Source organism: Chionomys nivalis, chromosome 13, assembly GCF_950005125.1.
Source record: "Chionomys nivalis chromosome 13, mChiNiv1.1, whole genome shotgun sequence".
Lineage (NCBI taxonomy): Eukaryota > Metazoa > Chordata > Mammalia > Rodentia > Cricetidae > Chionomys > Chionomys nivalis.
Genome location: NC_080098.1, coordinates 52,541,296 through 52,567,274, shown reverse-complemented (window position 1 = coordinate 52,567,274; position 25,979 = coordinate 52,541,296). Strand labels below are relative to the sequence as shown.

General features: G+C 42.0%; 2 protein-coding genes across 6 annotated transcripts in view; one reads left to right on the top strand and one right to left on the bottom strand.

The window, feature by feature from the left end:
- Positions 1-3,879, bottom strand: part of Fars2 (phenylalanyl-tRNA synthetase 2, mitochondrial) — a 389,947-nt gene extending 386,068 nt beyond the window's left edge. Inside the window, exon 1 of one of the 5 annotated variants that reach the window (XM_057788169.1) lies at positions 3,591-3,879. The gene's annotated coding sequence lies outside the window, so the exon portion shown is untranslated. Of the gene's footprint in view, positions 1-1,729; positions 1,993-2,035; positions 2,153-3,590 lie in introns of those variants that run through there. The other 4 variants (XM_057788168.1, XM_057788167.1, XM_057788166.1 and 1 more) reach the window with 4 other exon arrangements.
- Positions 2,161-25,979, top strand: part of Lyrm4 (LYR motif containing 4) — a 91,893-nt gene continuing 68,074 nt past the window's right edge. Inside the window, exons 1-2 of the mRNA XM_057788171.1 lie at positions 2,161-2,628; positions 18,679-18,799. Coding sequence (XP_057644154.1) covers positions 2,543-2,628; positions 18,679-18,799 — 207 coding nt within the window. The 5' untranslated portion in view covers positions 2,161-2,542. The remainder of the gene's footprint in view (positions 2,629-18,678; positions 18,800-25,979) is intronic.

The window sequence follows — 25,979 nt, the reverse complement described above, 5'->3', positions numbered from 1 at the left end:
CAAAACAATTTAAACACTTTACCTTCTCATTCTGGTAATTCTGTATATCTACAACTTGCAATGTGTAGTTTTTCCTAGCGCCCTATGTTTTTATATCAATAGCAATCAACAGTTTATTACCTCAAGAGAACACAACTCTGCTCTTACTCTGTAACAACATGAAAACCTACCTTATGGTCGTCAGTCATTTAAGAAATTACAAAAGAAAAACTCAACGTATTAATGGATCTCATGAAGACTGAGGCAAAGACCTGACTAAACAGCAAGGGAGCAAAGTGAGGCAAGTATGTTTACTAAAAATTTAAATTAATGGGAGCATGGGGACCTTGGTGGGGGGTTTGAAGGGGAGAGGAGGGAGGGGAACAGAGAAAAATGTAGAGCTTAATAAAAATTAATAAAAAAGATACAGAGACAGAGACCCACATCGGAGCACTAGAGTGAGCTTCCAAGGTCCAGTTGAAGAGTAGAAGGAATGAGAATATGAGCAAAGAGGTCAAGACCATGATGGGTTCATCACTGAAGCAGTCTACCTGAGATAATGGGAGCTCACCAACTCCAGCTGGACTGGGAAGGAACAAGCATAGGACCAAACTAGTCCCTCTGAATGTGGTTGACAGTTCTTTGCCTGGGGCCGACCGAGGGGCCACTGTCAGTAGCATTGGGATTTATCTCTACTGCATGTACTGGCTTTTTGGGATCCTATCGGGTTTTTTTTTGTTTGTTTGTTTTGTTTTTTGTTTTGCTTTACATCAAAACATTCTCATTTATTTTTAAATTCTGTAAAGCTTTTAAAAAATACAATCTTAGAGCTTTGAAACAATGAAAAAAATTTAAATTAAAATTTAAAAGCTTATTTTGATTGCGGGGAATCAGACAGGGAGCTTAAAAGTATTTTTATAAAAGCACTATTATCGCCAATACTTGTAATTGCAACTATATCATAACTGGTAGGTTTTTTTATTTAGATTCAAGCACAACAGGTTGCAAGCACACTAAAGAATTTTCCGCCTTAATGGTCCTGAAAATACAAGTTGCTTCGCACAGAGCACACATCGTTTCAAAACTAGATACACAAAAACAGATGAGAACGTGTGTTAATGTAATCTTAGTCTTATCGTTTGAAATTATTCTTTACTGTGTTTAGGGACCGGGAAGATGAAAGGATGGGCTCCTGGCAACGTCTTTATATAAAGCCAGATTCAAAAACTAGTATCAGTGCTTTCCAAACACAGTAACCAGAACTAGCAGAGGCTTCTCTTCGCAGAACCCTAAGATCAAGGACCAGAGCAAAAACTTTATTACTTTAGAAAGATGGTCCATAAAAGCTGAATTCTGAGGCGGGGAGGGGACCCTCAAGAGAAAAATTTTTGCCTTGGGTCTGAAATGATGCTTCAGAAATCCCTAAATCCTAAGGGCTCCCTAATTAATCATGACATCCAAAGAACAGACTTTCAGCGTTTTTGGTTTTTGCACGCTACAGAAGTGTGCATTTATAAGCCGAAAGACAAGAATCGCCGCATGGTGTGCCACGCCTATAATTCCAGCACTACTCGGAAGGCTTCGACTAAGTGCTCGAGGACAGCCTGGGCCACAAAATGAGCCCACGTCTCCAAAAACAAAAAGTCCAGACCCTCGATGAATATCCCGGAAACGGGAGAAAGTTACAGCCAACCAAGGGACAACAGTCGGCGACCTGGCATCTCTGCGCGGCAGCAAGGGCTGCACTCACCCAGCGTTCGCCGGGAAACGAAGACGGTGGGCGGGCGGGCGTTTCGAAGTCAGCAACGCGACCACACACTCGCTTCTCAGCCACTGCGCTTCACCTCTCTCTTAGCAGCCACAGTGCGCGCTGGGCGCCGCCATCTTGACGGGAAGAGGCCCGGGCCCGAGGTCCCTGCGCCCCTCGCCCAGAGAGAAGCCGGTGCCCCATGAAGTCGCTATCTAACCCAGTCCGCACCACCGGAGCTGCGTCCGCCAGCCAAGATGCCACCTATGACCTCAGGCTGCGGACCAGGCCAAGGCAGAGCGAACTCACCCTCGCAGTCTCGCACAGCGGATCAGGCGGCGCTGAAGACAGCCTGACTGGATAGGGGCGGGGCAGCGGCGCGAGCTACGTAACCCGGGCAACCGGGCCTGGGCAGGTGTAGGGGGCGTGGTGTCCGAAGACGCCAGGGTCTCGGCCACGCCCCCGGACGGTGCAGTAGACTGCAGGCTGTGGAGGCTGCGAGCTGCCGAGATCGAGCCCGTGCTCGTCCTCCCGAGGAGTGTGCCTGGGGCTGGACGGCCTAGCCTCCGGCCGCCGCAACCGCCTGTGAGGAGCGCGGAGCCTCGCGGGCGCCTCCCCTTAGCTGCCCGCCGCCCTGCCTGCGCCGCCTCCTCGCGCGCGTGGGACTCCCCCCGAGGCCTCGAGCCAGGCCGAGCCGTTGCTTCTACTTTCCAGCGTGCTATTTGCATCGTTTGGCATTTGGCTTCGGTTAAAGTCGGGACCTCCTCGAAGAAGGACTTTTTGGTTTTGGTGTTAAGTTTTTTGTTTGTTTCCAACATGGCAGCCTCCAGCCGCGCACAAGTGTTAGATCTGTACCGGGCGATGCTGAGAGAGAGCAAGCATTTCAGCGCCTACAATTACAGGTGACCCGGGGGTGGGGGGGATGGCCGGGAATGGGATGCCCAGGTCTGTACAGACGCTCACAGCTTGCGTTGGTGACAGGATCCGCTGTCCTGACCCCCACGTGCAACTGTCCACCCCAGGTGTGACCTCAGAGCCCGGCAGGCGGGGAGCCAAGGGCTTGCCCTTCAAGGCCTGGGCCATCTTCCCTGAGCTGACTGACACCCAAGTTAGTGCTTTAGGACCTTAGGTCAGTGTCTTGTTTCTGCGGTACGAAACGATGGGCGTGAGAAAAGTTAGGACAAGCGAGCATGTGCCATACATGAAACTTGCCTTGAGAATACGAGTGGAAGCGGTCGCTCGGGACCACGTGACCACAAAGCTGCCTGCTTGCTCTAACCCCAACCCCTTTCATTTACATCGGTGTTTTAATTACCAGATAGTGACTAATTAGAGCGGAGTTTCTCAGCCTGTGGGTCGCGACCCCCTGTCAGGGCAAATGACCCTTTTAAGACCATTGGAAAACACAGATATTACAGTTATGAAGTCGCAGCAGAGATCATTTTATGGTTGTCACCGCAACCTGAGGAACTGTATTAAAAGGTCACAGCGTTAGGAAGGTTGAGAACCACTGAGTTAGACAATGAAGGAGAGGGATACACATACAAGGGGTGTTAAAAGGTAAAAGGAGTCGCTAAACCTTCAGAAACTAAAATGGCAGTTTATCCTGCCTCGCCCGATTGAGATCTTCCCTCCAGGTTCTAGACTCTAGGACCTATAACACCAACAGGACAAGAGCATAAGTCCTTCAAAAAGGAAATTTATAGCTTAAACTTAAGTTATACATAAATACACAAAAATTACACATGTTAATGAGGTGCCGTGTACCTCACTTTCATGCAATAAAACTCGTTTACATGTTTAAGCCCATTTTTCCCCATGCCTGGCCCATTCCCCTGCTTGTGAATGAGTCCTGTATACTTACTTGTTAGGAAGTTCTCCGCCTCAGAGCCCCCCAGCTTCTCAGCTTCTGCTTCTTTGAAACTTTGACCCACCATTTCTGAAGCGCCCTCCGGGGTTTTCTGACATGTGGTGTCTTCTTATTAATTACCTGAATCCTCAGAGTTTAAAGCATTCTCCTGAAAACAAGAATCTGATGAAAGCAGCTCATTTTTCTTTCCTGGGTTACTTATTTACAGTTGTTTCCCAAGTGTTGGGATTATTTCACAAGCAGTTCTTCACTTTTTGTCATTTCCGACATTGTGGACAGTGTGCCCTTAGGCGAGGCTATGGGCTAGGTGTCCTGATGTCAGCTAACTCCTGAAACAGAACTGGTTCTAGGGGCACCCTCTGCTCGGAATTGAGCTGCAAGGGCTTGTGGGGGCAGGCCATGCCCAACCCCAGTCTGTGGACAGATGCACCAAACCTCTCCAGCCGTAATTCATATTTTAGAATCCTACTGAGAAAACCTGCTTGTCCTATGAGCTTGAGAACATCATAGGTTGTACTGGTGAGCTCATACCCGCTACACACATGGTTAAATGAAATGTGGTTTCTCTTGACGACGTTGCCTTCGGAGAGGATAGAGGGTATAAACACTACAGCTACAGGTGGATTTTCCGTAAATACCTACTGCTAAGTAATTGCAATTGATGGAACACAAGAACTATGAAGTAAATATTGGAGTGCTCCCCACACTTTAAAAGATGTCCTATCTCAAGAGCAAACATGGGTGGAATAAACACAGACTAGGTCTCAGCAGAGGGTCAGTCACGCTAGAGGGCACATCTGGCAACAGTGTATAAAACACAGGGAGCAGCCCTCACAGCATATGTAACCTCGGCCTCTGGCATTCAGTTTTCTTCACGGCAAAACTAAGTCATTGGCCTAGTCGGCCTCTTAAGGACCCTTTTGTTTACTTCCTTCTGGAAGGGACTTAGCCAATCGCCAGTTGGTACACCAAAAGTTTTCCAAATCCATAGGAGTAAACAGAAAAAGATAGACGATGCCTAAAAGAAATTTAAAACTGAGCTTCAGCACAAGCAACTGTGTGCTGACATGCACTCAGAGAATACTCTGTGCTTCACGCCGCTTGTGTTTTCCACATAAATCTGGTGGTCAACAGATATCATGTACCCAAACCTGAGAACCCTGCCAGCATTATCATGTCCCATGAAAATAAAGCTTGCTTGGCATCAAATATGTCTGCCTCTACAGTACTCTGTGAAATTCAAGACTAGCCATTTCCTCCTCTCCCAACCCAACACTGTCATTATGGCAGTCGCTGAGAGTGTCCTTTGATTACTTCCATGTGACACTGTTTTCTGCTCTTTGTCTTTATTAGCACATTTCTTGTAGACAACCTCATGAGATTCTGTTTTTATGAGCCAATCAAAACCAAGCTCTGGAGATGCTAACCTGAAAGTTACGAAGCTGATGCTAGATAACCAAAGCAGAGAGCAGTGTGGAGCCAGGACATGGTGGGGCACAACTGTAATCCTGTCTGGTTTATACAGCAAGTTCCAGGCCAGCTTGGGTTACGTGATCCTCTGTCTCTAAACAAAATGAAAAAAAAAAAAGCAGTACTGAAAATTTTTTAAACAACCTTGAAGTTTTGGTGCCTAAAGTAATGACTACTGAAAAAATTTTGAAGACCTGTACCTAGGCTTCATTTCAATATCATGGACCCTGGGTGCCTCTCCAGGTTCCATCCCAGCACCAGCAAGCCTCGCTCACACATCCTATGTTCTTTGTCATTCCCCACCCCCTCTCTAGACTGACCTAGAACTCAGAGATCTGCCCGCCTTGGCCTCCCCAGTGCTGGGATTAAAGGTGTCTACACAAGGCAGCCATTTGTGATATATTAAGTTCTTTATATATTATGTCCTTTAGTCCTCAGACTTTTGAAAGTTCTTCTGGGTCTAGCACATCCGTTATCACTCCTATCCTGAATTCCATCTCTCCTTAAGATACCCTAGTTATGTTATAACCTCTGAACAGCTCTCTCCAAAGGTGAGAGCTTTGGATTTGACAACCCAAGTTCTGTCAGTAACTTGTAGCCTGCTCTTATAGAAGCTTGTGCAGGGTATAGAATTAGCGCAAGGACCGCCCAGACATTGGCATCAGATCGGCTGCATGCAGAGCAGCGTAAACTCAGGTAACTAGACTATTGCAGCTCAGATGACAGATGACCTGAAAGGCTAGAAAGGGTCACACATACCAGGGCTTGTTGTCTGCACTGTGGATCCTGGGTTTTGTAACAGGCAGCCGAGCCACCCTTTTGTGGTTTCAAGTTGTCAAGTGACAACCAGATCTGAGGATTAGGTAAGTTCCTTTGGGCAGCAAGATAAGAGAATCTGAGCTAGAAGTAAAGACATCAATGGGAATTGATTGTAGTAGTGTAGAGAAGAAATTAGAGGAAATAAGAAAACAGATTTTTGGTAAATAGTTGGGAGAGTATTAGGACTCTGATTATTTGGATGCTGTCTTAGTCACTCACTATTCTATTGCTATGAAGAGACACCATGAGTAAGGCAGTTCTTAAACAAAGCACCTCTTAAAGAGTTCCAAAGGGTCAGTCCATTATCATCATGGCAAGGAGCCTGACACCACACAGACAGACATGATGCTAGAGCAGTAGCTGAAAGTTCTACATCCTGATCCACAGGCAGCAAGAAGAGAGAGGGACTGGGCCTGGCTTTTGAAACCTCAAAGCTCACCTACAGGACGTGTGTCCTCCAGCAAGGCCACACCTCCTAAGCATTCGAATCAATGAGCCTATGAAGGCCATTCTTATTCAAACTACCACAGGTACCAAAATAAGAACATTAAAGAGGGTCTAGAGTGTGGATCAGGTTAAGGCCCAAGAAAAGGACAGACATAGATGCTCTGCCATTAACTGACAAAACAGTGAAGAGCCTTTAATCCCAGCACTAGACAGGCGGATCTTTGTGAGTTCGAGGCCAGCCTGGTCTACAAGAGCTAGTTCCAGGACAGGCTCTGTAGCTTCTGAGGCATTAGGTTTAGGATTGTCTCTGCTGTCAGGGAACCTTATTGACGGAACATGTGTCTTAACTACTGGCACTACCCCAAAAGCTGATGCCATCTGTATGCCCGTCATGTCCCCTATGTCCTGTTCTTCTTAATAGACATAGGAATGATTCACTATTGATAATTGTATTGCTATACTTTCATACTGTTGGCAGTGCAGTGGGTGTTCATACCAGCATCACCACGATGATGGGAGTAGCATGTGGTAATGCAGTGACATTATCATGGCAACCATGTCAATCGACCACAGTATTGCAGGGCTTGGCTGTAATCTTGTGGGACCTCTGTATGTGCAGTTAACATTGACTGGGGTGTCCGATAGAGCACTCACCACCCTTTGATCTGGGTGTTAGCGTCATCTTCAGCCCTCTCTACCTTCTCTCACTTTTCTTTCTATAATTATGCATTAGATGTGTTGACGGTATTAATCTTCCTGTTAATGTTCATCATTTCTCATTGACTTGATTGATCTGTTCTCAGTAATTATTTGTTTTATTTAATAAATGACTGCTGCCACATGCAGTGCTATTAATGTATTACCCTTATACTTTAGTGTTTTGTTCCTGGGGTAATTTTTGACGTGTGTTTAATTCTCCCTTTAGCTTGATTTATTCAGTTGTTTATATTATGAATTGATTATAGATGGTAAACATCACTCTTTACGATGTTTGTTAATGATTTCTTATGCTTTTTTCTGTCTCTCCATACCACCATTTTCTTTAAGTAATTATCTCTCTCCCACCTCCAGTGGCTAAGAATCATCCTGTTTTACCAGATACCACTTCTGTAAACAGAAACATCTCATCTAAAATTATCTTTACCTTTGACTAATCAAAAGGCAGAATTAAATGAGCAAGTATTTCCTCAGAGACAGATTGGCGGCAGACACAGCCACTGATCCCAGTGCCATCCAGTCGTCCTTCATTAGTTCAGCAGATTGTTACTGAGCACTCAGCTGACAAGAAACTTTGGATACAGAGCCTTGCAGATATGGAGGACTGACTGTACTTTCTACCCCTTGACCTTAAAAAGTACAGGTCAGAATTTAGACTCTTCAGTCATTACTTCCTAATTAATTTTACTTTTTAACCTTACCGTGGCCTTGTTCACAAAGCTAAGACCTATAGTGACCATAGAACCACTCCTAGAAGCTCACAGCCCATCTGTGAGAGAGTCAAGCCCCTGTACACTGTTGTCGGGGGCATTTCAACTTTGGATCTTCCCTCCCTGGACAGCTCTTTCTCCATTCACCTTTTTGAGAGGGTAAAGCATAATAAAAGCTGTCATTTCATAGTTGATATTTTAATAGATATTGCTCCCAGCTGTTCTTCTGGTGTAAGAGTTCCTAAGTAAATGTTTTGAATTGTGTGTGAATACCCTATGGCAATATTATCACAAAGGGTACACTTTTATAAATTGAAAATAAATTAGCTTGGTTACATTGCCATATTTCAAAGTACAAGCAGAGGAGTAAGAGTAGTGTTAATGAAAAATATTTCTGCATTGTAGCTGTAGTGGGAGACCAAGAAGTGGACAGATAGGAAACAAGATCTTATCAGAGAAAGAATAAATATAAATGTGTATGCTTTCAAAGAGCAACCCAAAGCTGGGAAAGTTATGTGCTGGAGGAGGGGCATGTTCAGTGGCAGAATACTGGCCAAGTCTGCATGGCAGAACCAGGTGGAGTTCTGAAGGGATACTGCTTGTGACTCTGTTTCCCTCCCTGGAGGAAAACATTTCTGGACCATAGCCTACAGCCTCTGCCTGACTGGCTCCAGCAGTGTGCACTCTTCCCTGATGCGGTGCTGAACTTCTTTCCAGAACTTCTCTGTGTTTGTGCTGGGTTCTATCTGTATGGGGATGGTGGAGGATGTCACAGAGGAACTGTATCCAAAGAACCTTAGAGCAGAAAGCCAGGTTTTGTTGGAACATGGCCCTACTCTCCAAGAGCCTTTTAAAAACAATTTGTGACCTGTGCTTTTGGGATGCTGTCATGGAATGACCTCTGCAGCCTCTACCTTGCTAGCCTCATCCTCTTCACTCCACCACAGTGTGGCTTAACACTCCTCATATTACTCTGGTCTTGGGCTCAGTTAGTATAATGCCATCTTCTGGCATTATAAGACAAACTGGGCCCCCTGTCTTATGGCCACCCTTTGTAATGACTCTCCTTTCCTGCTTCTTTATCTTTGACAATGGAGGTCCTCCTATTCCATCTCTACCTTCTCACATTCTCCCATAATCACCTTAGTAACTGTGGCTTCCACCCTGTTTGTTTTGATGATTCCTGCTAGTTAATCTTTGTCTCCTGAACCACATCCTCTTCTTTCCAAGATCCTTCTGGGCATTTCTGAGTGTGTTATAAGCATCTCAAATTGAGCAGATCTGTACTCTAATGCTCCTCCCCACCTAATCTGTTGTACCTTCCCAGCAAGCTTTGCCCTCTTTTCTTTGTCATGGTCCAGATATTCACTGCGTAAACTGGAAATCAAACTGATTTCTCCTGATTATGTATGAAGACGTACAGTCTTGTTCTTTAAAATCTCTTTTAAATACTCCTTTTACTGGGTGTCTTTGTCTTCACAGTGATGATCTTTGTCAGCTGTCAGGTTTTATCTGGTTTTGTACAATTTCTGTATGTCACTCTGCACCCACTCTTGGTTGTGTTAGGCATCCTTCATGCAGTAACCAGGATGTCTTGCTCTGTCCCCAGTCTGACTGTAAAAAGAAGCATAAAGGGTTAACAGAAGCACAATTCTTCCCAAAAGAGCTAAAATTTGTCAAGTAAGTTTGAGTAGGCTATATTTAAATGAATACATTCTGAAGACAAGGCAACTCCAGTAAATAGCATAGGACTATAGATAACTTATGTCCAAGATGTTGCTCTGTCTATATGAAATATGTTTAATTTACTTATAAAATTTGCAATTTTAATGAATTAGTTTTCTGCTACTGGGATTAACCCTGGGGCCAAAATTTGAATTTCTTTCCTATCTCATAAAATCTATAGCAAATAAAAAAGGATCATAAAACTAATATTTTATTGTTCTTCAAATATCTGTATTCACTTCACTGCTCTTACTGAATTAAATTACTAAATTATTTGTTTATAAGGGGGAAAACAAGTCAACTTGGTTGAGTAAATGATGGATTATGTATAAAAACCCTTGAACTTTCTTTTAAATACTTAAAAATATGCTTGCTGTCTTAACCTATGTATCTCATGTGTAGGAGTTTGGATAATCACTGATGTCTCATTAAACACAAATCCTCTGATAAGAAAAGGATTCTGTGCATCAGTATAGACTGACCCTGCATAGTGCCTCTTCAGTAGCGTTAGTTTCCCTTAACATTGTCCTTTGCTGTGCTAGAGTAAACTTCCTTGGACCTCGTCTACAATCTTACCATCATTTCGTTTCAAATTCTCAGTAAAAACTTCCAGGCCCCTGGGGTGTAGATAGATAGATAGATCGATCGATCGATAGATGGATGGGTGGGTGGGTGGGTGGGTGGATAAGTTTTATAGCACATATGAGGCCCAAGTTCAATTCCCTAGCTCTGAAAAAGAAAACAGTAAACAAGAAAAAATTGAAAATCCTGTCTTTTTTCCATGTAAAACTGGAGTTAATTTTGTTGTTGGTTTAGCTTAATTTACTTTGTCTTAAACAAGGAATGTAAGAGAGAAATCAGGATGGTATGCAAGTATTTTAGATGAAAACATCTATAAAATAAGGAAAGGAAAGGAAACCTAAGACCTGGAATGAGGTTTGCAAGCATGCAGGCTGCTTACAGGACAGAACAGGTGACACCAGGATCACCATGTCAGGTGTGGCTCAGAGCTTCCCAGGAGCAACTGCAAGGGAGAATGGCGCTTGGTTATGTGAGTTGTGACCACAGCATGAAACAGCCAGGTGTGAAGGGGAATTACAACCGAGTCTCTTATAGCTTTTCTTTGAAGGTCAGCATCCTCAGCAGAAAAATAGCCAGAGGGCGCATAACAACAGATTGCTTTCTGAGGAATAAATTTATCATCTCACCAACTAAAGTGCTAAGATAGCACTGAGTGATACAGGTTTCTGTGACTGCTGTCATGTGTGAGGTCTCCTCATCAACTCAGGCAACTATTCCGCAGATGACTGGCAGTCTGAAAGGCAGTTTCCTGGTATCCTGTGACACTGACTAATGACACGCCACAATAATGAATCAATTTACAAACCAAGCTTCAAGCCCCTAGCATACCCCACAGATAAGGCTTGGGGTATGTAGAGGAGTGTATAGAGGATGTGCCTTTTTTGTAGTACTCCACAAATAACATTCTCTTCAGTGTAAATTTTGGCATGTTCCAAATAGCAAAGCCTAGACTTAGCTGAAGGACAGCCCTTCACCTTATTCCTGAGAACTTAGGGACAGAAGACCAGAGGCCCCTGAGAACTGCTCACCTTCAGTTCCATACCATGTAGATTTTACTAAGGGACTATTGTGGTGGGCCGTCTATAGTGAGGTTTTTGTTTCTTTATTTGTTAACTTAGGTCTTTTTATTATTTAAGATCTTGAATAAATTTCAAAATAAACCCATGTATAACACAATAGTTTGAGCTAGAGGCCATGAAGTAAAATTTTTATGATTATGTCATAACTATTTCATAACCTCATCGAATGGCCCCACCAACTATGGACCAAGTGTTGTGGGATAATCTTTTTGTACACTGTAATGATACGTCTCCACCAAGGTACCTTCCATTTAGTTTAATAAAGAGTTGAATGACCCGTAGCTAGGCAGGAGAAAATAGGCCGAACTTCCATAGAGAGAGAGGAACACTGGGAAGAATCTGAGGCAGCGAGATGTGGAGGGAATTGGTCCTAACAGTATGTAGGAAAGGTAACGAGCCACATGGCATAATGTAGATTAAAAACAGAATTTAAGGTATAAGCGCTAGATGAGAACAAGCCTAAGCTTCATAACTAATAAGTCTTTGTATTATTTGGAAACTGGCAGTCCAAAGAACAACCAACTACATGTGCGGTGTCAGATGAAGTGTTTATCAAAATTGTTCTATTATCAATGAAAACTTGGAAGTCAAATATCGGAGTGAAAACCTGATTAAAGAAGCAATAGAGGAGTGATCAGCTGACCTCTCCATGTTTCCCAGATCAAAGAGCCCATGGAAAGTCCAAGTCCCTCCCTCCCTCTTTTTTGTTCATCTTCTTTATCTGTATCTGTATTCCTGGCCTCTCTATGGCTAGTACCAGTCAGCTAGCAGCTGGCTCTGCCAATTGATTCAAAATTAACTTTATTAACACAGCCTCAGAGTGTCACAATGCAGATATCCCACAACAACCAAGTGTTAAAATTCGCTAGCCTATGGAACACACTTCTTATTCAAACCACCACAGTCACTTTCAGCTCCCTGTTTCTACCCCACCGTGATGGGTTATAGGTATGAATACTCATGCGCATCTGTATGTAGGCACTGGGAACTCAAACTCAGGTCCTTATGCCTGTATAGCAAGCACTGGTAAGCCACGAAGCCATCTCTGCAAATGAAACCTGGGTTCTTCTCTTAGTCTGGGGACACATTGCAAGGGAACCATGAATTTTAGCCACAGCTCTCACCTCTGAGATTACAGCTTTCACAGTGCTGTATGTCTAAACCTTGAGACAGATGAGACATGGCCCTGCACTTCTCCACCTCATCTGTATTTCTGGATGAAGGCGTGGCAAACTCCTTTCATGGGTAGATTTTACAGTAATCACTTAGTTAACATTTTGAAAACTTGTATTGGCCACAAAATATCAGTGACTGATAGTAGGCCCAAGTGAAATGAGAAGCTTGAGTTGAAGAACTTGAGTATTTTCAAGCATTGTGAAGGATGCCAAGACCTAAATGCACCTCAGCTGTTCCTAAATGCACCTCAGGACAGAGATGAGCACCTGCTAAAAGATGGTGGGCTTGCTCACCTTCTGCTGGCCCATTGATTTAAAAAAAAAAAAAAAAACATGTTATTTTCAAGTATCCTCATAGAGCCTTACCCAATAACTGCAATTCTAGGAAATTGTTGAGTCATATTGTTCTGAATATACTTTGGTTTGTACATAGTTTTTCATATTTGCACAACTTCATTGTTTCATTAATCTACTGTAACTTTTTAGAGGTTGGATTTGTTAGCTTGCTCATTTGTTTTTTTTGTTTTTTTGTTTTTTGTTTTTTTTTGGTTTTTCGAGACAGGGTTTTTCTGTGGTTTTGGAGCCTGTCCTGGAACTAGCTCTTGTAGACCAGGCTGGTCTCGAACTCACAGAGATCCGCCTGCCTCTGCCTCCCGAGTGCTGGGATTAAAGGCGTGCGCCACCACCGCCCGGCTTCATTTGTTTATTGAATGTTTAGATTAGTACTTGAATCTCCCAAAGGAAACTGAGTGACTGTGGAGGGGAAATATTTGTACCTTCATCTCTTGAGCTGTGGAGAGAGTCTCTCCTTCTTTGTCCTGGTGTTATATCTACTGTCCAGACTGCATCTGGTGTTACTGTACACTTGTCTTCACCCGTGCAGTGAGCGTACCTGCCATTCCTAACGTCCCTTGGTGAGTTCTGAAGTGTTTTCACACTAATTCTGAAATAATTTTTTAAGCCATATTTTTCAAAACCTCCAACTTCCTCACTTTTTTCTTGTAATTGTTTTCCTGATATATAAGGCAGATACTATAGCATTATAAAAAAAAAAAAAAAAAAACTAGCTGTCTTAGCTAATTTCATCTGATTTTTTTTTTAAATTTCCTAATTTTGTGGTTTTTTTTTTTCTTTTTGGTTTTTCGAGACAGGGTTTCTCTGTGGTTTTGGAGCCTGTCCTGGAACTAGCTCTTGTAGACCAGGCTGGACTTGAACTCACAGAGATTCGCCTGCCTCTGCCTCCCGAGTGCTGGGATTAAAGGCGTGCGCCACCAACGCCCGGCATAAATTTCCTAATTTTGAATACATTATTTTCTATTTTCTCATAGGGATTATACAATTTTGTTTTTCTAGAATGTAAGAAAGTAATTTGTTGAATTTAGTATTTTATTAATAAAAATATTTAAGTCATTAATGTAAGAAAGTAATTTGTTGAATTTAGTATTTTATTAATAAAAATATTTAAGTCATTAATTTTCATGTACAGCTTTGACTATGTTCCAAAGATTTCATATATTTTTATTGTTGAAGACATTTCATGATTGTGTTATAAATTTCTTTCTAGTCCTAATTGTTATTCATAAATGTGCTTCCAGAGTTGTTTAGGGCTTTTGCTATACTATTTACTAGATTGTGATGGTGTTGCTCCTATAGATGCCACTGTTGGAATCCCCATAGACGGTCTCATCCACTCTCTGGAAAGATTGCCTTATCTCATGTGCATCTCCTCACTTTCCACCTTCCTTCTGAGCCATCTTTCTCCCATTCTCTTTATGGATTTTCCCATGTCTACTCTTCTGTATTGATAGGACACCTCCAGGGCTCCATCCAAGGCCAGCTTCTCTTTGACATGTACTGTTTTCACTGGGAAAGCTCTTCTGGCCTTCGGTTACCTCACACTTCGTGTCACTAAATTAGACATACCACCAGCCTGTATCTCACCTGAGCTCTGGAGCCCTATTTCTGGAGACTGCTGGACACTGTACTTGTTGCCCCAATGTTAGTAGTGTCTTTAGGATCTTGGATTTCTAGGAAGATATGTAAGAAACTGATCACTGATTGCATATAAAACGTCGATTACCTCAGGGAGGCAAAGGCAAACGATCTCTGTGAGTTTGAGGCCAGCGCTGTCTACAGAGTGAGTTCCAGGACAGCCAGAGATACACAGAGAAACCCTGTCTCAAAGAAGGAAGGGAGGGAGGGAGGGAGGGAGGGAGGGAGGGAGGGAGGGAGGGAGGGGGGGGGGGGGAGGGAGGGAGGCAGGGAGGGAGGGAGGGGGAGGGAGGGAGGGAGGGAGGGAGGGAGGGAGGGAGGGAGGGAGGGAGGGAGGGGGGGGGGGGAGGGAGGGAGGAAGGAAGGAAGGAAGGAAGGAAGGAAGGAAGGAAGGAAGGAAGGAAGGAAGGAAGGAAGGAAGGAAGGAAGACGGTTGCCTAAAGGGCCAAAATAGAAAGGAGCAAGTTTTCACTTCACACATTTAGACCTGTGACTTTTTTTTGAAAATGTTTCTCTCAAAAGCACAGTGTCTTAGTTTATGTAGCCACTTCTCCAGTGTTGAACATGTAATTTTTTTCTATTTGTAATGCAAATATATCTATAGTGAACATTATGCATATAACTTCTTCTAGGTTGCTTGCAAGGGATAGGTCAGCAAAGGTGGGTTTCACAGGCTAAGCTTGAGGAGTTGTTACCGATTACTGTGCTGCAGTATCAGTTCATATTCTCACCGGCAAGTGACTGGTTCCTTGACTTTTGCTAAATATGTTAAGTGAAGACCAGGAAAGCAGTGCTTTGTTTGAGTATGTATTTCTTGAATGATGCTTAGGGCTGGCCATTCAGACAGCTCTATGTTTCTAGATTCAGTCTCTGTGTACCCTCCTATAAAGTTTTGTTTCATGCTTCTTACTCATTGCTTTACCGTAGTCTTTACTGCTGGTTTACTTTGTCTTTTTGCTTGACTTAATATTTGATATTTATTCAAGTGTAGGATATTACTCCTCTGTCATATTTGTTTGTAACTGACTTAGGTCTTTAGTAATGAATTGAGTTTGCTCAAAAATCTCTGGCAAAGATCTTCCCTTTCTCTCTTCTGTTTCTTCAGCGTGGCCACGCGCTCTCTCTGGCTCTTTCCCTCTTTTTCTCTTTCTCTTCTCTCTCTCTCTTTCTCTTTCTCTCTCTCTCTCTCTCTCCCTCCCTCCCTCCCTCCCTCCCTCCCTTTCTCCCCTTTTAATAAATGCTTTTATGGCTAAAAAAAAAAAAAAAATCTCTGGCAAAGGAACACTTCATGTACACAGAGCTAGCTAGCCTCAAGCAGAGAACTGAGGAAATGGCATGTTTTCCCACATGACTGGTGATTGGTCCATATAGAAGATGCTAGAAGGAATGGAAGATGATCCAGAGTCTTTGATAAACCATTTGACCCTGATCTCCAGACAGTGGAAAACGAGAGAATTCTGAACCAAGAAGTATAGTAGGTTTTATTCATAGCTACCCCAGAACTCAGAAACTTTCCATTGGTCCCTAAAGCGCCTTGTCTCATGGTAACTTAGCCACCCCACTCTACAACCCTTCAGTTGTCATTGCTTCCTTTTGAAACAATTAAACACAATTATCTTACTTGTGGTGCTTATATCAACAGCTCTTTCCCGCTAAGGCTCCCAGCCACTTGTCTTTGTAGGGCAGGCTCGACACTTGAACTGCAAGTAGGAGCACTTGATGGTGTTGAGATGACCTTTTTAAGCTCTTCCTTGCCAGAGATGTTTTTATAACGCCTTTCAAATGAGTATCAGTTTGTTTTGGCCTAGCCAGGCACTTATCAAATACTGGATAGTTTATTAACCTCGGGTGGAATGACTTAGGATTGAAAGATAATCACCTGAGTTCAGAGCCCAGTGCTGCCACACACTGGGCCTAATCTCTCTGAGTCACAGTGTGTGCGACTTGAATTAGAAAGGGGTATCAGGTGCTGTATACCTCATGGGTACTGTACCCTGAAGATTAATGCTTTATCCTTCTGGATTGTCACATGTGAGGAGCAGCGTTTCTCTCTGGATATTAAAATTTCACATATGAGCACATCTCTGTGTCCCATTAAATATTGTCTTCTCCAACCTTGAACTTGGCAGTTGAAGTAAATATCTTAGTATTGTTAAATTTTGGTGATTCTTGTCGGGGTTTTATACTCAACTCTGGGACATTTCCTTTCATTATAGCTTTAATCTCCTAAACAATTTGGTTTGTTCATCCTCAGTATTCATGTTGTGTACCTTTGCCTTATTCTTGGGGCTTTTTTTTTTTTAATGTATGCTTTAGTAACTTACTTTTGTCTTAGTGTCCTGAGTGCTGGTATTAAAGGTATGCACCACCACACCCATCTAAAACTTATGCTGATTTTTACATTGTAAAAATACATAAATGAAAAGGAGGGAGAGAGGAAGGAGAGTAAAACCAGAATGAGGCAGGGTTAAAATAACTGATGGATAGTCCTCCCACGACATGAGGGATTATCCAGATTGTGTTGACCTTCCCCAAACTGATCGTTTGAAATATAGGCACATAACTGGGAAAGAAATTACCTATGCAAAAGCATCTTGTGATTCTGAGCCAGAGAATATCTTTTCTTAGAATGGAAAAAGAGAAGGGCACCATTGTGTTATCGTTTCAAAGGTGTGTATAGGTGTTGAACAGAGATTTTTTTTTACTGTGTGTGTGTGTGTGTGTGTGTGTGTGTGTGTGGTATTGAGGAAGATGGCTCACAGTGCCTGTATGGAGGTCAGAGGGCAATATTGTGAGATTGATTCTCTCTTTCCACTTTTATGTGAATTCCAAGGATCCAACTCAGATTGGCAGGCTTGAATAGCAAATACCCTTACCTACTGAGCAATCTCACCAGCTGACTTTGGCATATTAAATTCTCAGATATAGAGCTGAATTTCCTTAGTTAAGGCCTTTGGAAAGCTGAGGAGATTAAAAAAGAAGAAGAAGAAGTGTAGAGCAAAATACTCTGAATTCAAACTTGGCTTAATTGGTATAAATTGTAGAGCACCTTGGACAACTCTCTTGTTTTCTTAAGCTTCGGTGGTGGGGGGACTTTGCATTTATTTCCATTTTGTGCAGTACTCTTTCTTTTAGGTGTTCTGAACCAGACACCCATTCTTTTTTTTTTTTTTAAATATTTATTTATTCATTTATTATGTATACAATATTCTGTCTGTGTGTATACCTGCAGGCCAGAAGAGGGCACCAGACCCCATTACAGATGGTTGTGAGCCACCATGTGGTTGCTGGGAATTGAACTCAGGACCTTTGGAAGAGCAGGCAATGCTCTTAACCTCTGAGCCATCTCTCCAGCCCAGACAGACACCCATTCTTAAAACAATAATCAGGGTATCAATGACTTCTATAGGCTGTGGTGTTCTCACAAAAGTTCTGATAAATCCTGAATTAAAGCAATGAATTAGGGATGCGGGCAGAAGTGAGTAGTCAAGCAGCAGTCACAAGAAAAACATGACACCTGGAAATCAGGTCCTGTTACATAACCAGTTTTGCATGTACATCGAAATATTAGAATTAAGTTGGGCAGTGGTGGCGCCCGCTTTTAATCCCAGCATTTGGGAGGCAGAGGCAGGCAAATCTCTGAGTTTGAGGCCAGCCTGGTCTACAGAGTAAGTTCTAGGACAACCAGGACTACATAGAGAAGCCTTGTCTTAACCCTCCCAAAAAAATATATTAGAATTAAGCAAAGAATGGGGATACATGCTTATAATCTCAACACTGCTGAGGCTAAGCTAGGGGAATTGTAAGTTCTACACCAACTGGCCTACATGTAGAATTAAAATTTTATGCCTTTTTGATTTCCACAACATAAAAAGAAGGTGCTGTGGAGGAGAAAGTTGTTGTGATGAGGAACAGAGGCACTGTGTCATAAAAGTACACTGGAGATGCCCGTGGGCCTGCTTACCCAGCTGTCATCTAATGGCAGGCATTAGAAGGCTGATCACTGTCCTTGTCGATGCATATGAAATACATCATTTGTCCTCAGAATTCCTGATTAGTGTCTGTACAGTAAAGTGTCAATTATCCATGTTAATGGAGGAAACCCAGACATGCATAACTCCAAAGACCCCGTGATCTAAGGAGCATTTTAGCAAGTTTGCCATCTGTATGTGGCTTGTTTGGGAAAGACTACTTTCCTAAAGTTGTTTGCTTAGCCATCCTAGAATAGACAAGCAAAGATCAAACTGGGTTATTTGTAGGAGAATAATTAACAGTTAATTCTAGAGAAAAAAAAATTCCTTAAATTCATTTAAAAGCAGAACCTCATACCTGCTAACATCTTTTTTTTTTACTCTGAATTCATTAGAATGTATGCTGTCAGGAGGATAAGAGATGCCTTCCGAGAAAATAAGAGTGTAAAGGATCCTGTAGAAATTCAAGCCCTGGTGAATAAAGCCAAAAGAGACCTTGAAATAATCCGCAGACAGGTAAGATGGTCCAGTGACAGACTGCTTTTCATCCCACATCTTTAGCTGTGGCATTCCCTCCTTGATTGGACATCTCTGCTTTGGTGTTTGTGATTTACACTCTGGACGGTGAGGCACTGTCCTCTTTCCTAATGCAGACATGCAAGATGAACTATCCTGTCACCAGATTCAGGGACATCCTACAGGAACATACCAGGACCTGCTTCTTCTGGGAAACTGAGCTCTCATGTTTTGCTAAAGTTGATGCCTTTAGTTTGAGAAACTGGGAAAAACTGCTTTTTTAATCCAAGTGTTTTTAGGATGTACTCTACATGGCTATGTGGCATATATCAAAGCATAAATATATCATCTTTTTTCTCGTCTTTCTCATAAGGATTTAAGATGAATAGAATGGTTTATAAGCATGAGTTATGTTACCATGGGAGGTGTGTTGGCAGGTGCAGGGTACAGAGAACATCTGCTTACATGCTAACCTACAGGCATGCATCAGTGCCGGGAGTCACCCTGACTCAGCCTTGGTTTTTTAGAGCTTTGTAAGGCAAGTCTCGTACTTGTGGCAGCATGGTCATGTGAAATGCCTGTCTTCTGAAGTAATTAAAGTGTCAAAGACTGATGTAGTCTTCTATTGATTGACTTTCTGCCCTAAACTTCCCATTTCACTTTTCTTCAAATTGGCACAGCTCAATTTCTCTTTTTACCTGTTTTCTCTCATAAAGAAAATATATTCATGAAGTGTGGAGGGGGTACATTTCCAAAGTTCTGTTGTATTCTGGAACAGGATTTTTGGGTCCCCCACACACACACACTTAGGAGATGCCTACTTGGCTGACAATGCCTCTGACCAGTCTTTCCCTGGCTCTTTTCACAATTGTCTCAAAGTAGAAGTTGAACAAACAAACAAAAAGATATTAAAAAATGAAATTTACATTTTATGTCAAGATTAAATCTGTTTCTGTTGGCTACATAATAGAGCACTCTCTTCAACAGTAGCATCAGACTCTGATAATCCTCTGAGTCCCATACTTGTCTTATCAGAGAATAATGATAAGACTACCAGCCACATTTGTACATACCTAGGAAATAATCATCAGCTAAAGTCTTTGGTGACTCGATCATTTCATGGGACCTTCTAGCAGTAGAACTTAAGAAGATAAGCAGCTTGAGTCTGTAAATCACATAAATGCACAATGATTTGGTTCTTTGGCACTTTCTCTGTATAGAAAATTAGCAAGCATGTTAAGAACACAAACGGCATTGGAAAGGGAACTTATAAGTATTCTCTGCCACCATTTCTCATGTCCAGTTTTTGTCTGTGGTTTGTGTAGATGGAGTTTATGTCCAACCCGGTCCCACAACCATTCAGTCCCAAATAAACACACACAGGATTACATTCATTATAAACTGTCTGGCCTATTAGCTTAGGTTTATTATTAACTAACACTTAACAACTTAAATTAACCCATAATTCTTGTCTGTGTTAGCACGTGGCTTGGTGCCTTTTATCAGTGAGGCATTCTCATCTTGCTTCCTCTATATCTGACTAGTGACTGCAGACTGAGCCTTTCCGTTTCCCAAAGTTCTCCTGCTCTGGTCACTCTGCCTATACTTCCTGCCTGGTTTGTACATGCCTAGGAAATAATCAGTGTTTTATTAAACCAATACAAGTGACAAATCTTTACAGGGTGCAAGAGTATTATCCCACAGAAGGTCTGAAATACTAAAACTACTCTCAAAAGTCAGGGTTGGAATCATGATAATGGTAGAACACTTGACAACTCTGCAAAGCTCTTTAGTTCTACCCCAAAACTACAAAGAGAAAACAAACCGAAAAAGAGAAAGACTGGACAGAATGTGGCCTTCAGCCAACATTCCCAGTGAATACAAACTGAAAACAGGCTGTGACAACAGGAAAAATAGATGGTGAGTAAGAGAGGAAACTAGATTGCCTCACCTTTGTGCAGTAGCCATTGTCATTGCTGTCACTTTCCTCAGTGTGTCCCTGGGTTCTGTTCACACACTAGAGTGATCTTTTTCCAAAGAAAGTATTGGACTGAGTCGCTGTCCTGATGAATGCCCCCCAGAAGCTTCAAAGAAGTTCCTTGACAATAAAACATGAAATTCTCAAGAGGTCCTCAGAGGCCCTTCACTGCTCTCATGCCCCTCACCCAGAGGAATCCAGCCAGACTCCCAAGGTACATTTTTTCTCTTTGGCCACACTGTTTAAAGCAGCTGTCTGCCCTTATTCCTCCCAGCACTCATCAGCACCTTACATACTGGTACTAGAGCCTCATCTGTTCTGTCCCATGCTGTGAAGGCAGCATCTGCCCTGTGTCACAGTCACTGTTTCCACAAGAGCCTGTCTGCACTAATCCAGACTTGGCCTACCAGGTGTGAGACTTAACCCCTCAGTGCCCGGTGGAAAGTACAAGTGAGGATGGTGGAGTTGTGGCAAGCATCACATAAGGTAATATATGAAAAGCCCCTGAAATGATATTAGTGCTTGAGAAGTATTTCCATTCTTATCTACCACGTAAGGAACAGGCTCACATACAAATGACTCCCAGGGTTTCTGAACTAAATATGCAGTTTATCCCAAGATCACCTCAGGCAAAGGATCTGTGCTACAAAAATTGTCATGTTTTCAACTCAGAACCCAAGACACTTAGAACTTACTTTTTTAAAAAATATTTATTTATTTATTATGTATATAATATTCTGTCTGCATGTATGCCTGAAGAGGGCACCAGACCTCATTACAGATGGTTGTGTGCCACCATGTGGTTACTGGGAATTGAACTCAGGACCTTTGGAAGAGCAGGCAATGCTCTTAACCAATGAGCCATCTCTCCAGCTCCCCTAGAACTTACTTTTCGAAAGCCTAAATAGTGAAACGATAGGGGAGATTTTATGAGGACCTTGAACTATCACAACCATGAACTATGATATCAGTTTCCTATCAGTCCCTTCTCCTGGAGCTGATAGACCTCAGGCACCCCAGGTTCTATAACAATTCCGTCGTAATTTCTCTCAGTTCTCTGAACCAGAAGCCATGAACACCAGCCCAGCTGGCAGATACACTAATTCTAAAGGCAACACCCCAGGTGAAATCCCCCCACCTCATATAATGTAGCCTGCTACCCTACTTGATAGTCACCCTTCTCAGGACAGCTTCCTCATTCACTTCAGTCATCCTGGATATTATGAGGCCGCCAAACACCAAGTAAGATTTTGCAATGTTTAAAGAACTCTCCAAACTAAAACCAAGGTTCCAGGAAAGCTGAATGCTTTTTCCAAGGACAAAAGGCCACACATGAGCTCAGATATCCTCAGTCTTTAGCAAAGTCGGAAGTTTAAGGACATTATTAGCTCTTGAGTCAGTAGCAACTAATAGATAAAAGTCATACTGCCTTTTTGTTCCAAGAATGATAAGCTTATCACTTACCTAGCTCAGTCCCTATTCAGGTTATTCTCTCTTCCTCCACATTCTTCATGAGCAGGATACTGAATCTTCATTGTGACAACACTGAGGGATTCAAAGTGGCACCAGTATTTCTTAACCTTCACACAGATGTTTTTATTTTGGAAAAAACAGATTGTTTTTCTTTCACGGTGAACAAGTCAGCCTCTTGCTTCTTCTCCATAATCATGACCCCACATGTACTTGTTTCTTCCTTAGCATCCTTAGGCCAGCTTTCTTTCTGAAAATTGCAGTCTGGTGTGCCAGTCTCTTAGCTATATGCACCATACTGTATATCAGAACCAGCAAATATATTCCTCCATCTTCTGCTAAACTACCATTCTATCCATATGAGATGACTCTGGGAAGACAACGCTGGCCCAGGAAGTAAGTTCTGGAGTAACCCAGATTCTGTCTTGGGTCTTTCCCTGCTAAAGAAATTCCAGAATTCCTTCTGGTACTACTTATAAGGCATTAACTACCATTGCTATCACTTAATCACCCTCATTGATGACAGTCTGCAGTTTGCCACACTCGATAGTGGGTTTTCTTGCTTTTGTTGTTCATTTTTTAGACAGCATCTCACTATATAGCCCAGATGTTAGAATTATAGGTGTATGCCACCACACCTACCTGCCCCTTTTTCTGTTAAGGGAACATAATGTGGAATACCTTGTTATAGGTTATTACTTGCCTTGTACTAGCCCTTGCTACTCTGGGTGGCAAAATACCACCAGCGTCTCTAACACTTGGGGCCTTCTTTCCAGTGGCATTCATGAAGATCATGTGTTCATCAAAGAGGAAATAGTTTTAAGTATTGTGAATTAAAGTGCTGACCTTGTTCTATATCTGGCTTGATCACCACGTGCCTGTGGGCAAAACAGAGGAAGAGACTGTTGGGAATGGACATCAGATGAACAGTCAGCCAGGCTTAGGGGTCTGTACTGATAAGATTCATTTGGACACAAGCATATGATCATGATTTCAGGAATATCCAGCCATGTCTTGACTGATAGTACCACTGCTTGAAGCTTGAAAAAAATGAATTCATCTAAAAAAATCATCCCATGGTTTCAGAAATTTTCATTTCAATCTTAAGAATTTTAACACTTCTGCATGAAAACTAGTGAAAGTCAAGGTACCCATGAGAAGGAAGCTTGAGCCCTTTTCTTTTCATTTTTCTTTTTATAAAATTTTTTTATTGATTTTATTGAGCTATACATTTTTCTCTGTTCTCCTCCCTTCCTTTCCCCTCCCCTTCTACCCTCTCCCACGGTCCCCATGCTCCCAATTTACTCAGGAGATCTTTTCTTTTTCTATTTCTCATGTAGATTAGATCCATGTATGTCTCTCTTCGGGTCCTCATTGTTGTCTAGGTTCTCTGGGAATGTGAATAGTAGGCTGGTTTCTTTGCTTCATATCTAAAAGCCACTTATGAGTGAGTACATATGATATGTGTATGTCATGCCAACAGGGGTCATTAGAGTGAAATGACTCTCCAGTTCTGGATTCTCCCAGAGCAGAAAGCCTTGGTAACAAAAGTTGGTTGTGGTGCAGTCTTGGGTAGAAAGCTTTCACAGATCTTTCGTGTGATGTGGTGAACTAGATGAGTCTGTGATTTGTAGGGAAGGAAAACGTTCTGTATGGAGATGTTTCCGGCCACTAGCTTCAGCACTGCTGAAATTAGCATTAAAAGGTGTCAAAAAGTACTTGGTTACCTATCAAGGACAGTGATGGAATGTTAGCCACCAATGTTCTTAATCCAGATAATGTCATGATAACAATCTTAGCATCAGCTTTCCAGTAGTCATCACTTTCTGCTCCAGTGTTTCTTCTTAAAGTTGTTTTCTTTAACTATGCAATTCAGACAGTGGAAGGGTTATAATTTCAGACCTATTGTAGAAGTCATTAAGTGCAGACAGATGTGTTACATTAAAGATACAGGGGGCTGGAATTTGGTTACTCTGAGCACATATGCATACAAGGTGAATATTTTCAGTGTTTCTTAGTGTGCACTTAATTATTTCTATAGGCTACTAAAAGCAAATTAAGTTGCTCAATTTATGAGTATTTTAAGTGGTAGTAAATGAATTTCAAACCATATATGTTTGCTGCTTTGTTGCTATTTCTAAAGACCATTCAAGAGCAATGCTCCCCAGGAGCTGAGTGTGCTACTGTGAACTGAGCAGCCGTTACCTGAGACAGTGTCTGTCCCTGTCTGCACCAGTATCCTGGGTGGTGAGGAAAGCCAGAATAAAGGTGAAATCTACCTAATAATTCCCATCCTTACAGAACAGAACACCTGTGAAAATGACAGGATTATTTTAGGAGAATATAATGGCAGGAGAAAAGAGAGCGCAGCTTGTGTCTTTCACATGCATGCATTTAGTTTAAGTACCATTGTAATATTTGGAGAATTTCAAAAGGATACTTAGCTGTGGTTTTGGTGGACTAAAGGAAGGTTGATTCGTACATTAGGGATAATTGTAATACATAGTAAAAGAATTGTACACTGTCTACAAAAGTCAAAAGGTAATGAAAATGTCTATTGACAGATGGCTAGATATGTGGCCTATACCTACAGTGGACTGAGTCATCCCCACTAAACACAGGTACACCCTGAGGATGGGTTGCCATGTGAAATAAACCAGCCATGAAAGCACAACTGCTGCGTGATGGCATTGAGAAGTACTAGTCAGAATCATAGAAGCAGAGACAGAACGGTTACCATGGGACCAAAGAGAAGTTGTTCATGGGTACACAGTTTTGATTTCAGAAGATGAAAATACTTGAGATCTTCCTGACAAAACTGGAACATAGTTAACGCTATTAAACTGTACACTTGAAAATAATTAGGATAATAAATTTATGTTAAGTGTTTTTTCACAATTAAAAATGCCCAAAGTAAATTCCAGCTAGCCATTTAATTTTAATTAGAAAGATGAAAATCAAATGTTTTATGTACATGTATTTGAAAGTAGGAACCTAAAGTCATTTGGAACATGAACTAGTCGATTTATGTCTCTGAGTCTTCAGTTGGCTTGTTGGGAAAAACAAAACAATTATACTCCAATTTCTACAGCTACTTACAGTTCTCAGCTTTTATGATTCTCATAAATATCTGTCCCCTCCGTCTCTGCAGAAATTACTGATACAGTTTCAAGTAAACTTATCTTTGCTGAGATCTCACTGAGCGTAATTCACAAAGAACCTAATTCTGCTGAGTTTAGCCTGTAGGCGAGCCAAGTTGTACACCAATATTTACTCATCATAAATATCAAAGTCTTGTCTTGGTATAATACTTCTGCTACCAGGACTGCCAGCGTCTCTGCTGTTAGCCTTCTTTATTCCTGAGAAGAACCATAGGAGGACTGGGGCAAATGTAACCGGACTGTTTTCTTGCTAGAAAATGAGACAGTAGTCAAAAGTATAGTACAGACTTGCAGACAAGAGAAAAATTAAAATGTTTTCCCAAGCACTTCCTGAATGGCAATACTTATTTCTACTTGGTCCTTCTTGTCTCTGTAGCCTGACTGACTTCTCAGCTATATTAAACACACTTGCTATCTCCAGTCAAAAGCATTGTGTATTTTGCAATTTTCCATGCATATTTCCTTTCTTTTTATGTTATTGAACACCTGGCCATTGCCACATAATTGATAAGCTAAACAGATTTGAGATGGATTATGAGGTCCATCAGAAATTTGTAGAAGTTATTTTTCA